This window comes from Embiotoca jacksoni, unplaced genomic scaffold, assembly GCF_022577435.1.
Source record: "Embiotoca jacksoni isolate LCO1_2020_lvr unplaced genomic scaffold, fEmbJac1.0.p SCAF_17, whole genome shotgun sequence".
In the NCBI taxonomy this organism is placed as follows: domain Eukaryota; kingdom Metazoa; phylum Chordata; class Actinopteri; family Embiotocidae; genus Embiotoca; species Embiotoca jacksoni.
Genome location: NW_027185307.1, coordinates 727,341 through 742,500, shown reverse-complemented (window position 1 = coordinate 742,500; position 15,160 = coordinate 727,341). Strand labels below are relative to the sequence as shown.

The 15,160-nt window shown below is 43.1% G+C and overlaps 1 protein-coding gene across 1 annotated transcript in view; it reads right to left on the bottom strand.

Annotated features, from left to right (window-relative positions):
• The window catches only part of cubn (cubilin (intrinsic factor-cobalamin receptor)), a 70,492-nt gene that overhangs the window by 33,222 nt on the left and 22,110 nt on the right, over positions 1 to 15,160 (bottom strand). Inside the window, exons 23-38 of the mRNA XM_069151214.1 lie at positions 14,871 to 15,060; positions 14,201 to 14,361; positions 13,169 to 13,350; positions 12,346 to 12,502; positions 11,809 to 11,999; positions 10,992 to 11,151; positions 9,811 to 9,992; positions 9,219 to 9,387; positions 8,888 to 9,069; positions 5,010 to 5,163; positions 3,705 to 3,821; positions 3,492 to 3,605; positions 3,283 to 3,411; positions 3,074 to 3,206; positions 2,477 to 2,682; positions 502 to 683 (exon numbers count right to left, since the gene is read on the bottom strand). Coding sequence (XP_069007315.1) covers positions 502 to 683; positions 2,477 to 2,682; positions 3,074 to 3,206; positions 3,283 to 3,411; positions 3,492 to 3,605; positions 3,705 to 3,821; positions 5,010 to 5,163; positions 8,888 to 9,069; positions 9,219 to 9,387; positions 9,811 to 9,992; positions 10,992 to 11,151; positions 11,809 to 11,999; positions 12,346 to 12,502; positions 13,169 to 13,350; positions 14,201 to 14,361; positions 14,871 to 15,060 — 2,609 coding nt within the window. The remainder of the gene's footprint in view (positions 1 to 501; positions 684 to 2,476; positions 2,683 to 3,073; positions 3,207 to 3,282; positions 3,412 to 3,491; positions 3,606 to 3,704; positions 3,822 to 5,009; positions 5,164 to 8,887; positions 9,070 to 9,218; positions 9,388 to 9,810; positions 9,993 to 10,991; positions 11,152 to 11,808; positions 12,000 to 12,345; positions 12,503 to 13,168; positions 13,351 to 14,200; positions 14,362 to 14,870; positions 15,061 to 15,160) is intronic.

The window sequence follows — 15,160 nt, the reverse complement described above, 5'->3', positions numbered from 1 at the left end:
CAGGCCTGTCAATCAAACAGACACGCCCCCAAAAACAGGTCTTCTTGAATCTTCTTTTCTAATGAATGAGGGATTATTTTCAGATGGACCTCCAGAAAACTAATAAGAAGGAGTGACTTTAGCTAACAACACCGAGATAACTGATGGACACATTTTATTCACTTTGGATTTGATGAGAGAAGTTGAATGGGAGTCTATGGAGCCGGAGGCTTTTTGGAGCCGACCTCTAGTGGCACTCGCTGGTATTGCAGATGAAGATTGTTCAGCAGTTACGTTCACTCTTATATCCAGTCTGTTGTGTTTAGCAGTTATGAATCAGGAAGTAAATACAAGCTCTGACTGATGTTTCTTTATTTCTACGGTATCTGATCAACAGGAAAACACTTGATTTGCAACGTGATCAATAATCTCTTTGATCTGGATGCATTTGAAAGCAACCGACAGATCAATATGATGTGGTATTACCACATGAAACAACACAAGACAACCCGACCAACTTACTTTCAGATGGTCGTAGAAGCAGTCATACAGATCCTCCACGTCAATGTCCAACACCTGGATCTGGACGTAGCTGTCCCCGTCCACAGTGATGGTCCAGCGGTAGTGGGCGTTGTTGGGATACGTCCTGGGGTACAGGGGCGACGCGATCTGACCGAACTCCCCCGTCACATCCACACCGTACACTGAGGAGCAGGGACGGAGGTCAACGGGAGGTTCCTCCCTTTGTCTTCTGTTCTTTGTCATCTATGTTTGGTTCTACTGAACGTATCTGAATGAACCCACAGAGGAGAACACGACAGCCTACAGGACGGGACCATCACACGGGACACGGGGGGACTAGATAGCATGTTACACAGGAAGTTCACAGCTTACAGCACCAACGTGTGCTGCAGGTCACCTTCCTGAATAAAGCTGCATTCTACTGAGTTCTACTAAGTTCTACTGAGTTATATTGAGTACCACTGAGTTCTACTGAGTTCTACTAAGTTCTACTGAGTTATATTGAGTACCACTGAGTTCTACTGAGTTCTACTAAGTTCTACTGAGTTATATTGAGTACCACTGAGTTCTACTGAGTTCTACTAAGTTCTACTGAGTTATATTGAGTACCACTGAGTTCTACTAAGTTCTACTGAGTTATATTGAGTACCACTGAGTTCTACTAAGTTCTACTGAGTTATATTGAGTACCACTGAGTTCTACTGAGTTCTACTGAGTTATATTGAGTACCACTGAGTTCTACTAAGTTCTACTGAGTTATATTGAGTACCACTGAGTTCTACTGAGTTCTACTAAGTTCTACTGAGTTATATTGAGTACCACTGAGTTCTACTGAGTTCTACTAAGTTCTACTGAGTTATATTGAGTACCACTGAGTTCTACTGAGTTCTACTAAGTTCTACTGAGTTATATTGAGTACCACTGAGTTCTACTGAGTTCTACTAAGTTCTACTGAGTTATATTGAGTACCACTGAGTTCTACTGAGTTCTACTAAGTTCTACTGAGTTATATTGAGTACCACTGAGTTCTACTGGGTTCTACTGAGTTCTCTTGAGTTCTATGTTGAAAACGCGTGAGTTTGTTGCAGATTTGAATTCATAGAAGTTACAATTAAGCCTCTTATTTTGGTGTTTGAAGTGACCGACATCTGCTCACATCTGTCTGAGTGCATCCAAGACTTAAAGGTTCGATAGAAGAATCAAAGAGAGATCAGAGAACAGAAGAAACCAACACCTGACATCCAGACTCATAATACAGAATAAGATGTCCAATAAATCTGGTTCTGATAGAACACAGGGTGTGTGTGAGTGAGTGTGTGTGTGTGTGTGTGTGTGAGTGAGTGTGTGTGTGTGTGTGTGTGTGTGTATGTGTGTGTGTGTGTATGTGTGTGTGTGTGAGTGAGTGTGTGTGAGTGTATGTGTGTGTGTGTGTGTATGTGTGTGTGTATGTGTGTGTGTGTGTGTGTGTGTATGTGTGTGTGTATGTGTGTGTGTGTGTGTGTGTGTGTGTATGTGTGTGTGTGTGTGTATGTGTGTGTGTGTGTGTGTGTGTGTGTGTGTGTGTGTGTGTGTGTGTGTGTGTATGTGTGTGTGTGTGTGTGTGTGTGTGTGTGTGTGTGTGTGTGTGTGTGTGTGTGTGTGTGTGTATGTGTGTGTGTGTGTGTGTGTGTGTGTGTGTGTGTGTGTGTGTGTGTGTGTAAGGGGGCGGAGCTGCCCGGTGTGAAACACAGAGACCAGAGGAGTAGAAATATCTTGTGCGTGAACTAAACTGTCACTGAGCTGAAAACCTGATGACTCAGCGTCTCTCAGCTTGTTGCTCTCTGAGCTGCAAACGTACGTCACACATTTCCGCTACATAAAGTATGACATCATTACACGCTATCGCGATATAAAAAACATTTGTAGAGAGAAATCAATCAGTTCAACCGTTGTTCTGTTTGTTGTAAAGACGGCTGAAGTGTCTTCAGATACTCACAGTGGGAGAAGGTTGTTCTGAATCCCGCTCCGCTAACTGATGCGTCAGACACAAACTTCACCCACAGGATGTGACCAATCACAGAGGTGTAGTTGGAGGGGAGGGAGGTCCCACAGAAGCGGCCCACCAGGTGTCCGGTGGAGTTTCCCTCTCTGACCTCCAGGTAGTCGTTCTGACAGTCAGCGTGTCCTTGGAGGTGAAACGTGCTGAACCAAACACAAGTCTGTTACTGCTTTTCAATATTAGACGCTGCTCTGACTCTCTGACACGTATCAACGTACATTACATTACAAAAGTCTGTTCAAAGTCTTGTTTTTATCTGCTCCCATTCACCCTGTTAAAGTTACTGCATATCCATCAACACTTCCTGTATCCCTTCCAAAATAAAAGCCCTGAAGCGTTTCTGTAGACAGAAACTTTTCATTTCTTAAGAAGGCTGTGAAACATCTGCAGGAACGTGTTCTGACTGAAATCAGACAATAAAACTTCAGATGTTCATCCAGAACAACCAGAACAATGAAATTATTGATTTAATTCAATTAAAACCAATAAAATATCTTTCACAAAGGTGAAACCCTGACGCTCAGGTGGACTCACATGAATGAGAGCTGGACCCGGTTTCCCGGTGAGCTCCTGATGGTCCACACACACTCCACGTTGGGCGGGTACGCTGCCGGGTAGTTAGGGCTGTTGAACGCACCGCTCTCCATCACCAGGTCTCCTCCGCAGCCTGGACGGAGGAAGGACAAAGTCAGGCCTCCTGCACTTCCTGTCACGACCAAAGCCCTGGGAGCCGTGTGTCTTACTGGAGGTGGAGGCCGAGTAGGTGGCTGTGAAGCCTTTCCTGGAGACGGAGGAGTCCGAGAGGAATTTGACCACCAGAGCGCTGCTGAAGGACGTCACCGGATGAGGAACCTCGGCGCCACAGTAACGGCCTGAGGACGGAACGGGACATCGACATGAACAAACTGCTGAGTCGGTACATGAACACAACATACGTGTACAGGAGGGTCACCTATAGGGGGCGCCTGGGAGTTGTCTCCATCCAGGATCTCCACGGCATCATGGGAGCAGTTGGAGTTGATCCTCTCCAGGTCAAAGTCCGTGAAGGACAGGGTCACATGGTTGACTGTGGCCAATGACAGAGAAGATGGTGGTTAACAGGAAGTGATGTCTGAACATGGATGAGAGAGTTTTGGGTCTGAGGGCCGTGACCGAGGCGGCTCACATGGTTCCTGTGCTCTGATGATCCAGCTGCAGTTCTGATTGGGCGGGTACAGTGCCGGGTACCGCGGCGATGAAATGGCCCCGCCCACGTTGTCCGTCATGATGGTCGCGCCGCACGCTGTTGAACAGCGTGAAACAGTTACAGGACAACGTCATAGACCGCCAGGTGGACAGGTGGACAGGTGAACGCACTGGACAGGTGGACACACTGGACAGGTGGACAGGTGAACAGGTGAACGCACTGGACAGGTGGACACGCTGGACAGGTGAACGCACTGGACAGGTGGACACGCTGGACAGGTGGACAGGTGAACAGGTGAACGCACTGGACAGGTGGACACACTGGACAGGTGGACAGGTGAACAGGTGAACGCACTGGACAGGTGGACACACTGGACAGGTGGACAGGTGAACAGGTGAACAGGTGGACAGGTGGACAGGTGAACGCACTGGACAGGTGGACACACTGGACAGGTGGACAGGTGAACAGGTGAACGCACTGGACAGGTGGACACGCTGGACAGGTGGACAGGTGAACGTACTGGACAGGTGGACACACTGGACAGGTGGACAGGTGAACAGGTGGACAGGTGGACAGGTGAACAGGTGAACAGGTGTACAGGTGGACAGGTGGACAGGTGCACAGGTGGACAGGTGGACAAGTGGACAGGTGGACAGGTAGACAGGTGAACAGGTGGACAGGTGGACAGGTAGACAGGTGAACAGGTGGACAAGTGGACAGGTGCACAGGTGGACAAGTGGACAGGTGGACAAGTGGACAGGTGGAGACCTGAAGAATGAAGGTTGATGTTGACCAGAGTTTTACTTCCTGCCAGAGTGACAGTATGAAGACAGGTGGTGAGTTTATGTGAATCACTACAATAATCTGTAAATGGAATAAGAACATAACGGTGGGACAACCTGCCGCTCTGTTTACGATCAAACATTCTGTCTGGAGTTTTTATTAACTGTACTATTAACATCATGTTCACAGAGTTTGTTCCGTTGCTCTCCAGTCATGTGTGATGCCCTCGTCCTGTATCAGACTGTCTTTTAATCCCATCTGACCTCTGTAGTGTCTCCACCATAGAGCTGAACTTACATCCCATTATGTAGGAAAATAATAATAATAATAATAATAACAACGTATTAGTGGTTCTAACTACAGCTGAGTTATTATCACATATCACAGGGCTGTTTCCAAACCATCTGGTTGTGAACACATTTGTCTGTCTGTTAGTTAGTTAGTTTGTTTGTTTGTTCAGGAAATGAGCTCCATGAAACGAAGAGGTTTTAGAAGACCCACCTTCGGAGAAACGGGCACTGAAGCCGCGGTGTCTGCGGCTGGAGTCGGACCTGAAGCGAACATACATGGTGTTCTGGGTGGAGGTGATGGAGGGAGGAACGGTGCCGCACACACGGACGAGCAGCGGAGAGGACGAGGTCGGACCGTCGTGGACCTGCAGACGGACAGACGGACATATGGACAGACGGATGGACAGACAGACAGAGACAGAGAGACAGAGACAGTTGGATGGATGGATGGACAGACAGACAGAGACACAGACGAACAGGTGAGACACAGCGGAGACTAAAGGTCCTGCTGATCACTTCAGCTTTATCATTTATTGATTTGCTTATATATACATTCATATATTATATATAGTATATTATATATACATTTGTATATTATAAATAGTATATCATATGTACATTTGTATATTATATATAGTATATTATATATACATTTGTATATTATAAATAGTATATCATATGTACATTTGTATATTATATGTTGTATATTATATATACATTTGTATATTATAAATAGTATATCATATGTACATTTGTATATTATATGTTGTATATTATATATACATTTGTATATTATATATAGTATATCATATGTACATTTGTATATTATATGTTGTATATTATATATACATTTGTATATTATATGTTGTATATTATATATACATTTGTATATTATATATAGTATATCATATGTACATTTGTATATTATAAATAGTATATTATATGTACATTTGTATATTATATATAGTATATTATATATACATTTGTATATTATAAATAGTATATCATATGTACATTTGTATATTATATGTTGTATATTATATATACATTTGTATATTATATATAGTATATCATATGTACATTTGTATATTATAAATAGTATATTATATGTACATTTGTATATTATATGTTGTATATTATATATACATTTGTATATTATAAATAGTATGCCATATGTACATTTGTATATTATATATAGTATATTATATATACATTTGTATATTATAAATAGTATATCATATGTACATTTGTATATTATATGTTGTATATTATATATACATTTGTATATTATAAATAGTATGCCATATGTACATTTGTATATTATATATAGTATATTATATATACATTTGTATATTATAAATAGTATATCATATGTACATTTGTATATTATAAATAGTATATCATATGTACATTTGTATATTATAAATAGTATATAATGTACATTTGTATATTATATTTAGTATATTATATATACATTTGTATATTCTAAATAGTATATCATATGTACATTTGTATATTATAAATAGTATATCATATGTACATTTGTATATTATAAATAGTATATAATGTACATTTGTATATTATATTTAGTATATTATATATACATTTGTATATTCTAAATAGTATATCATATGTACATTTGTATATTATAAATAGTATATTATATATACATTTGTATATTATAAATAGTATTTCATATGTACATTTGTATATTATAAATAGTATATTATATATACATTTGTATATTTAGTGTCCTGTGATACGTTCCTAATGTCAGAGGAAAATTGCCCCTATATAACTGATCTGTAGCTGACCCTAGGTCCTTGTATCTACAGTGTGTTCTTGAAGGGGAAACGGGTATATCCAACCCACATGTCCCTTCTATGTAATCAATCCGTGTTTGTGTCCAGCAGTGTTTTTCTACCCCGGGGGACACATGACCTTTCTCAACTAGAATCCACGGTCCATATGTGCAGATGACCGATGACCGATGTATATGCTGAGCGCCCTGAGGGGTGAAGAAGAGGGCGCCTCCTGATGAAGATATAAGGCCGCTCTCCTCACAAGGAGGGGTCAGACTTTCTGGACTCTCCGAGTGTAGAAACTCTCCAAAACTATTCAGCTGAATAAGTGTCCTGTGACTCTGTTTAAATCTGATGTACTCGCTTGGCTCATGTTTGACGATTTGTACGCTCTTATAATTTACCATATTTCATTGTGTAATAAATACTCAAATGACAGCGAGCTTGAGATACTTTTGATTTCTCACAAGGAAATACATTAATTTCCACCACACCTAACATTTTAACCATCATATCATAATGTAAAACTGACGGAGAGAAATAAGTTTCTTTGTTCCCCATTTCATAAAAATAACTTGTGTTTCTGTACTTTGGGACATTTGGAGGAAATGCCTGCTGACTGTTTCCAGATTGTACAATCCTTCGTGTTAAAGACAGTTTCCATAACAACTCTGATGCTGTGGTTGTAAAGCAGGTTCCTGGTGATGTGCAGGTGAGTTTTAACTTCCTGTCAGCCAGCTCATCCCATTCGATCCCGGTGAGTTTGGCCAGAGACTCGCTATGAACCAGCGTTCATCAGCCCCGCCGACACTTCTGTGATTGTGAATTAACGATGTTTGTTTTTGTGGCAAGTTTTCACTTTTTTTTTGACTTTGTGGAGTTTTTAGTGATTTTCTTTTGGCAGTAAAATTGCAAATCCAGGAAAAAAGCAATTCATTTTCCTTTATTTTCCAAACTAATAAAGATAAATAGAAATAAATCATACGTAATCACTTCCTATTATAATATCCTTTATGATAATCATACTTCTCATCACAGAAATATTATTTTTATTTTCAGAATTTCTAAAACCAAAGTCAAATCAAATGATGACTGTAATATCGAATATATTAAATATATCAAATATATTCAATATATTGAATATATCTGCTGTAAAAAAGTTTGAAATGCTTTATAATGATTCATTCATCACATGCTGTATTCACTAAAAGGAACTGCACTAATTTGACAACTAATCCTCCTGACCAGACCTGGTGTGCCATGAACCCCGTCAGTCAGCCGGTCTGATCTGGGCTTCGATGATGAGGAGGAGAGACGATGAAGAGCTGCTGACGCTGAACCAGGGAAGAAGGGACTTTTTGCTGTCATGCCTTTAAACAGATTGTTTGAATCTGCAATAATTAGAATAATTCTAATAATTATGACTCTGATCTGATGATCTCCTTGAGGGACTGGTTCATTTTGTCAACAAAAATATTAAAGTAAATAAAAAGTCGTTGAGGAGACAGTGTGGCTGTAACGTGTCTGTGACTCACTTCACTTTTAAAATGGAAACTATTATTCAAACTACACACATTTGTTTACTACAAAAGGCACCAATTCAAACCTCTGAGACACACCTCTCTGTGTGTGTGTGTGTGTGTGTGTGTGTGTGTGTGTGTGTGTGTGTGTGTGTGTGTGTGTGTGTGTGTACTTTTACCTGCTCAGTGATATATAGCAGATCACATGCTCTTGCAGCTCTGATCTGTCTCTTCTTTTTCACTTCATCATATTTGTTTTCTAAAACATTGCAGACGCTACTCAGAAAGTATCTCCACCACTGAGACCCTCTGTAAAACCCTTCAAATAAAGATGATCATTTTATGTAAGGGGATGGTTGTAATGCTTTTGGTTACAACCCCCCTTCAGCCATGGTTTAATGAGCTGTATCAGCATTATGCTTTAAAACTAGAATGGCAAACATGTATTACATCTTGCCTGAGAAACTACAATTTAATCTAAAAGTAACCATATGATTTTAAGTACTAAACAAAAAATAGTCTCGGCCAAAACGTGTACTTCTCTGTAAAATGTGCCTGTTTGCAGCCCTGACGGCCACCATGTGGGATCAGGGAGGAAGTGATGAAATAACTGTTGGTGTTACAACTGCACGTCACAATCCGACATATTTCAGGGAGAGAACGAAGACTAAATGACTTCCAGCAACAAATAAAACCGAATTGACGTGTGACCTGCTGTTAGTGAAGCAGCGTACATTCACCAACATGTTCAAATAAACAGAACTCACAGCCACGTAGTCCCAGTTGCAGTTGCTGTGATACTCGATGTCCAGGTCGCTGAAGTTGAGCAGGACTCGATGGTTGGGATCCACGCTGATGACCCAGGAGCAGTCCACGTTGTTGGGGTAGCTGCTGGGATAGGAGGGGGAGTGGATCTCCCCTGACGGAGCGGTGACCGGACCTCCGCAGCCTGCAGGAACACACACGGTTACTGAGAGAGGACCTCTGACGTTCTGGTGAGGACACGACGCCGTGTCATCACTGTCCCTGATGATGCTCCTCGGTACTCCCGTCACACTCTGACTGCAGAGACTTGTCCCGTCACGGACGCCGACCCACCTCCTGGCACTTCGGTCCAGCCTGCAGTGAACCCTCGACCGCTGACGTAGGCGTCCGACTTGAAGCGCACCGTGAGCAGGTTGCCGGTGCTGGAGACGTGTATCGGGCTGGAGGTGGTGCTGCAGAGCTGAGTCAGCCGAGGGGCCGACAGGTCCGGACCGCCGTACACCTCGAGGACAAATCAGAACCGCAAAGATGTTCATCTTATTCTGTTTTACACTGAAACACCTCCACCAACACTGCTGGCTGCTTGATAGAGATAATGATGACACGGGAGTCTATGGAGCCGGAGGCTTTTTGGAGCCGACCTCTAGTGGCACTCGCTGGTATTGCAGCTGAAGACACTTCTGGATCAGAACCATTTTACAGACCTGAAGCTACGAACTCTTTTATATCCAGTCTGTGATTTCAGATGAGTCACATCTTTTTCTCTTCTCTAAAATCTGCTCAGATGGAGTTCAGCTTGAAGAAGACTTCCATGTGATTTCCTGAACCAGAGACACCAGCTGCTGAGTTTATAAAAGCCACCGTGATGACACAGTCAGTGAAACACAGCTGATATGATCTGTGCTGACAAACAGAGACTTCTTACCTCCAGCACGTCGTAGTTGCAGTCCTGGTGGAACTCCACGTCGAACTCCTGGATGGTGAGGGTGATGCTGCTGCCGGTTGACGTGCTGATGTACCAGATACACTCTGTGTTCTCAGGGTATCTGTTGGGGTAGCCGGGGCTGCTGAAGCTGCCGTTGGGGCCAGAGAGGTCGTCACCACAACCTGCAGGGACACACAACACGCACTAAAGCATCAACTCAGAGCGTCTGATTCACTGGAGGTTTCAGTGTCTAAAAACAAAGCTGATCTACTGACGACGTGCAGCGACGACTGCGTCTTTCAAATGTGCAGTTTAACACGGTGTCCTGGACACATCTGTAATATTGGCTGTTTCTACTTGAACGTGTAAAATACTGAAAACAGATCAATTCATCATCTGTAATGATATTTACTAAACCTGACAGTAGAAACAGGAGTGATTGTTGTGTATTTTAGTACGACTGAAGGTTTTAATCAGATGAACATCAGGAGAGAAGGCTGCTCTTATTGTGAAGGAGACGCAGGAAACCAGAGAATACGTAGACAACGTGGTTTTACACCCGTTAAACATTTCTGATGTCAGAGTCATAAATTATTCAGACAGATCGTCTGTCCAGAGATGATTTAGAGTTATTGTCTCTGGGTAAGTCCAGCGTACTGTAGGTATCCTGCTGGGATAGCCCAGTCCTGTTCCTCAGGGGAGCTGTCCCAGGTCCTGAATGTGTCACTGTCCCAGGTCCTGAATGTGTCACTGTCCCAGGTCCTGAATGTGTCACTGTCCCAGGTCCTGAATGTGTCACTGTCCCAGGTCCTGAATATTTCCCTCAGAGTTCACAGGTTGCTACATAATATTCCCACTGAATGAAAAGTCACCTGCCCATCACAGAAAGATCTGGTGTCTGACACCGTGTTTTTTTTTTTAGCTTGTTTTGTTTCTGCTATTTCTAAGTCTTAATCACTGCTTTTAATTGTTGTTAAATGTTGTTTTCTGATGTTTTGATGCTGTTAATGGTTTCATGTGATCCACATCGAAGTGCCGTGTTGTTGAAACTTGCCTTCGGTGATCAACAGCTGCTTCTGCTCATTTTAAACTGTTTAAACTCTTTGTATACTTTGATTTGTAAAAAGATGTCTTCCTGAGCCGGTCCTGCCGATCCGACCCGACGGACTCGTCCCCCTTACCGCTCTGGTACCACATCATCTGGAAGCCCGACATGGACACGGAGGAGTCCGATCTGAACACCATGGTGAGGGCGGAGCTTGTGGTGCTGTTGGCTGGCGGAGGGGTGGAGCCACAGAACGAACCAATCAGAGGAGCCTGTTCGTTCGGCCCGTTATAGAGCTGGCAGAGGGACAGAGACATGAGCAGAGACAACACAGGAAAACCCAAACATGTTTGTGGATATTTACTTTCTAATGATAAGTATAATACTACAATACTATGAACACGGACAACTTGAAGGTGAGTTATTAGAGACATTATATTTAATTGTACTGCAGATTTTACAGATGTTCCTGTCAGATACAAAATATACAAAATTATATATTTGTATACATAATAATATAGAAAAACTTTACAAAACAAATATTTGAACTGTTTTAGTCTTTTTGATAATATTTCATCAGATGCAGCAGCTGGAAACACTTTTAAAGAGAAATGTTAATGTATTGATGTTTTTATGACAGCTGATACACCTGAGACGAGTTCAAAGGGTTTACATGATCAAGGGAAACATGGAGGACACCGAGATGGACAGACAGAAGTCTGTCTGATGAAGATCTACGACGTGTTCAAATGTTGACAACCACTGGACTCGGTTCTTTCTCTTCAATAACTCCACCCCGTTGCGGGTGGAGCTGCGTGCACCTGTGATCCAGGTATACTGAGCCTCCACGTCACAGGTCATGATGAAGGAATGAACGTTGACGTTGTTGAGATAAATAACTTCCTGTCTGTGTTGTGCAGCGTGGTGATCAGCTGACGTGACGAGTAGCGTACCTTGACGTAGTCGTAGGTGCAGCTGCTGGAGGTGGCCTCCAGCTGGAAGGAGGTGAAGGTGTAGTTGACGGCGTTGCCGCTGCTGGCCTGGATGGTCCAGCTGCACAGCGAGTTGGTCGGGTAGTTGTTGGGGAAGTTCGGAGACTCGATCGCTCCTCGTTGTCGACCCGAGATGACGAGGCCGCGGCACTCTGACATCACAAACAGCGACACGACGTCATGACGTTTTAATTCACTGTGGTTACGTTGATGTTTTGAATTATTATCGTCATCTTCAAATGAAATTAAAATGGACAGAACAGTGAAGCTGCATGAAGTCGACTTCAGAAAGTGTTTCAACCGTCAGAACTTGTTCTTCTACTTTAGTTTCTTCTGAACGTCAGATGATTGTTTCTGTTCCTGAGCTACAAAAACATGAGACCCTGTCTCCACACGTTGTCCAGCGTCCTGCCAGCATGTCTCTGTCTGTGTGTGTGTGTGTGTGTGTGTGTGTGTGTGTGTGTGTGTGTGTGTGTGTGTGTGTGTGTGTTTCCGTACTGGTGGTGTATGATGCCAGGAACCCTCCCCTGCTGACGCTGCTGTCCGTGCGCAGTTTGATGTAAAGCTGATTGCTGGAGGAGTTGATGTTGGCGGGAAGCTGAGAACCACACAGCTTCACCAGCTCAGGAGCAGAGCTGCTGTTACCGTCATGCACCTACACACACACACACACACACACACACACACACACACACACACACACACACACACACACACACACACACACACACACACACACACACACGTTGGTTCTGTTCAAGTCAACAGCATTTCATCTTCTTCTCCTTCAAAGCTTTAATTATTTCTACAAACATCATCATATTGTATTTTTGAGCACACAATGTGCAGCCGCTCTCAAGAACATCCCATAATGCTCCACGTAGTCAAACCCTGGTTTACTCCCCAGGTGGTTTTATTTTGTGTCCTATTGTTCGATAACCATGAAGAAACCTCACCATGAGGCCGTCTGGTTTTGTTTTGCTGCCCAGTGAGTTTTTATTCTCCAACTGTCAGCAGAGTTTCCAGCGCTGTCTCAGGTTTTTACTTCTGGAGAGTTCGGTATGTTGGAGTCAAAGGCTCGAGGCTTTTATCGTGAAACATTTACAGGAACGTGGTTTGACAATAACACTTCAGATGAGGAATCCAGAACAAATAATAATCACCTTGTTGACTTCATTAAATCTAAGTGATGAAAACAAACATGATTAACTGTTGTTGCTGTAAACGAGCCTCGACCTCTTTGAATACACAGTTTACTTTAGTGTGTGCTCCAGTGAACAGTCCTCCACCCTGACCCGTGGTGTGGAGGAGGAGTACTCACTTCCAGGTAATCAAAGTCGCAGGAGGAGCTGGACTCCAGGTGGAAGTCGGAGAAGGAGAGCTGCAGCTGGCTGCCCTGGTTGGTCCTGATGGTCCAGTAGCACTCAACGTTGGGGTGGTAGGGCAGCGGGTAGTTGGGGGAGGAGAAGCCTCCGGATGGAGTCGTCAACGTCCCGCCACAGCCTGGGAAAAGAAAAGAGTGAAATCAGATGTGACGAGTGAGAAATGAGAAGAAATGAGGCACCGCAGTGACGACCGATGACGACTCCAATCAAAGAAAATCATTCTCACATTTAAACAGAAAAAAAATGCTGTTAAGTGTAAAATTGTTGTACATTTACATTTGAATTGTGATTTCATAAAATGTGTGCAGATTCATTTAAGACTGAAATCATTTTTTTGAAAAACTGATTGTGACAAATGAATGTGTCTTGTGTTATTAAAAAGGAAAGTGGGTCTTTAGAAATATATCACAAACACTCAAACTAAATGAGTTAGATACATCTATATATCTATATATATATAGATATATATCACTAATGTGCAACATATAATATACTTTGTATCAGCTACATGCAATACTAATCAGTTTCTTCATGTAAAAACAACCTGTGTATTTGTATAGATATAAAAAGGTGTATTTAGTGTTTGTAGCTTACCTGTGTGTTTACATAAGATTTTATTTTACATTTCAATCTCTTTGTATTTTTGTTAATTGTGTTTGCATCTAATGTATTTGTACTTCTATCTGTACCTTTAAGCTGCTCTGACTGAATTCGTCATGATATTTGACTGTTTTGATGACCTCGTGATGGTTGAAGTCCTGCGGTCCTGATGAGACCTGTAAACCTGCCTGGTGGTACCGGATGTACACACCACATGTACCGTTTGATGGAAACGATCCGAACCTCTGAAACTCCACGACTCTGAAGAAGCAGCTGCAGCACCGGGCCACGCCGGTTCTGTCTGAAGCTTCTCTGCCGACACGTCTAAAACAGGAAGGACTAACGTCACAGGAACACGGAGCACTCACCGGTTTGTGTTCCATCCCAGTGGGCGAAGAACCCTCGACGCGTGAACATGGAGTCGGAGCGGAATCGAACCCACAGACGGTTGCTATGGGATACCAGGACCGGAGGTCCCTGATCGGCACAGAACTTACCGATCAAAGGGGACACCTCATAGCCTCCGTCCCTGCACAGGACAGTGGACGTTCAAAACTCACAACACAGACACGTAACTGCTGCTTTTCTACTTTTCCTGCTCTCCTGGAAAGATGGCGTCCTGCACCAGGAAGTTGACCTTTCTCAGCAGGAATCAATACAAGGTGTGATTCTGTGTCAGACGTGAGGCTGACAGGCGGCTGTTTCAGCAGATAAACATATGCAGCGCTGAATGACTGTGTGATTATTAGGAACTCAAACATCCGCCATCTTCACACAAGTCCTAAAAGTAGATCATGAAGACCAAAGAAACACACGAGATGAACGCAGAGCAAAGTGTTGCTCATCCTGCTCGTTAGCTCGGAGGACTTTCAGTCCGTGACAGAGGAGAGCATCTTCAGCTCTGGATGCTGCTGGGTTTCCTGGTGAACTGGGTCTGCTGGTACCTGGTGCTGCTCAGTAACGTTGGCCGGTTGGATTTCACACTGTTGAAGGATGAAAAATGTCCCTCTTCTCCAAACACCTGAACTCTTTCCTCACCTGATCTCCACGAAGTCGAAGCTGCAGGAAGGAGCGGAGCCCTCCAGGATGAAACTGGTGAAGTTCAGCATGATCTGCATGTTGACCTGCACGGTGATCTTAAAGATGCAGTCTCTGTTGTTGGGGTAGTAGTCGGGGTAGTTGGGTGAACTGAAGGACCCGGTGGGTGACGTGAAGGTCTCACCACAGTCTGAAGACACAGAGGCTCAACATTAACCCTCTAATCTAAGTACTGTGGTCTTATGATGTCCACATGAAAAGTTCATTTTATTTGCTTCAATAAAACTAAA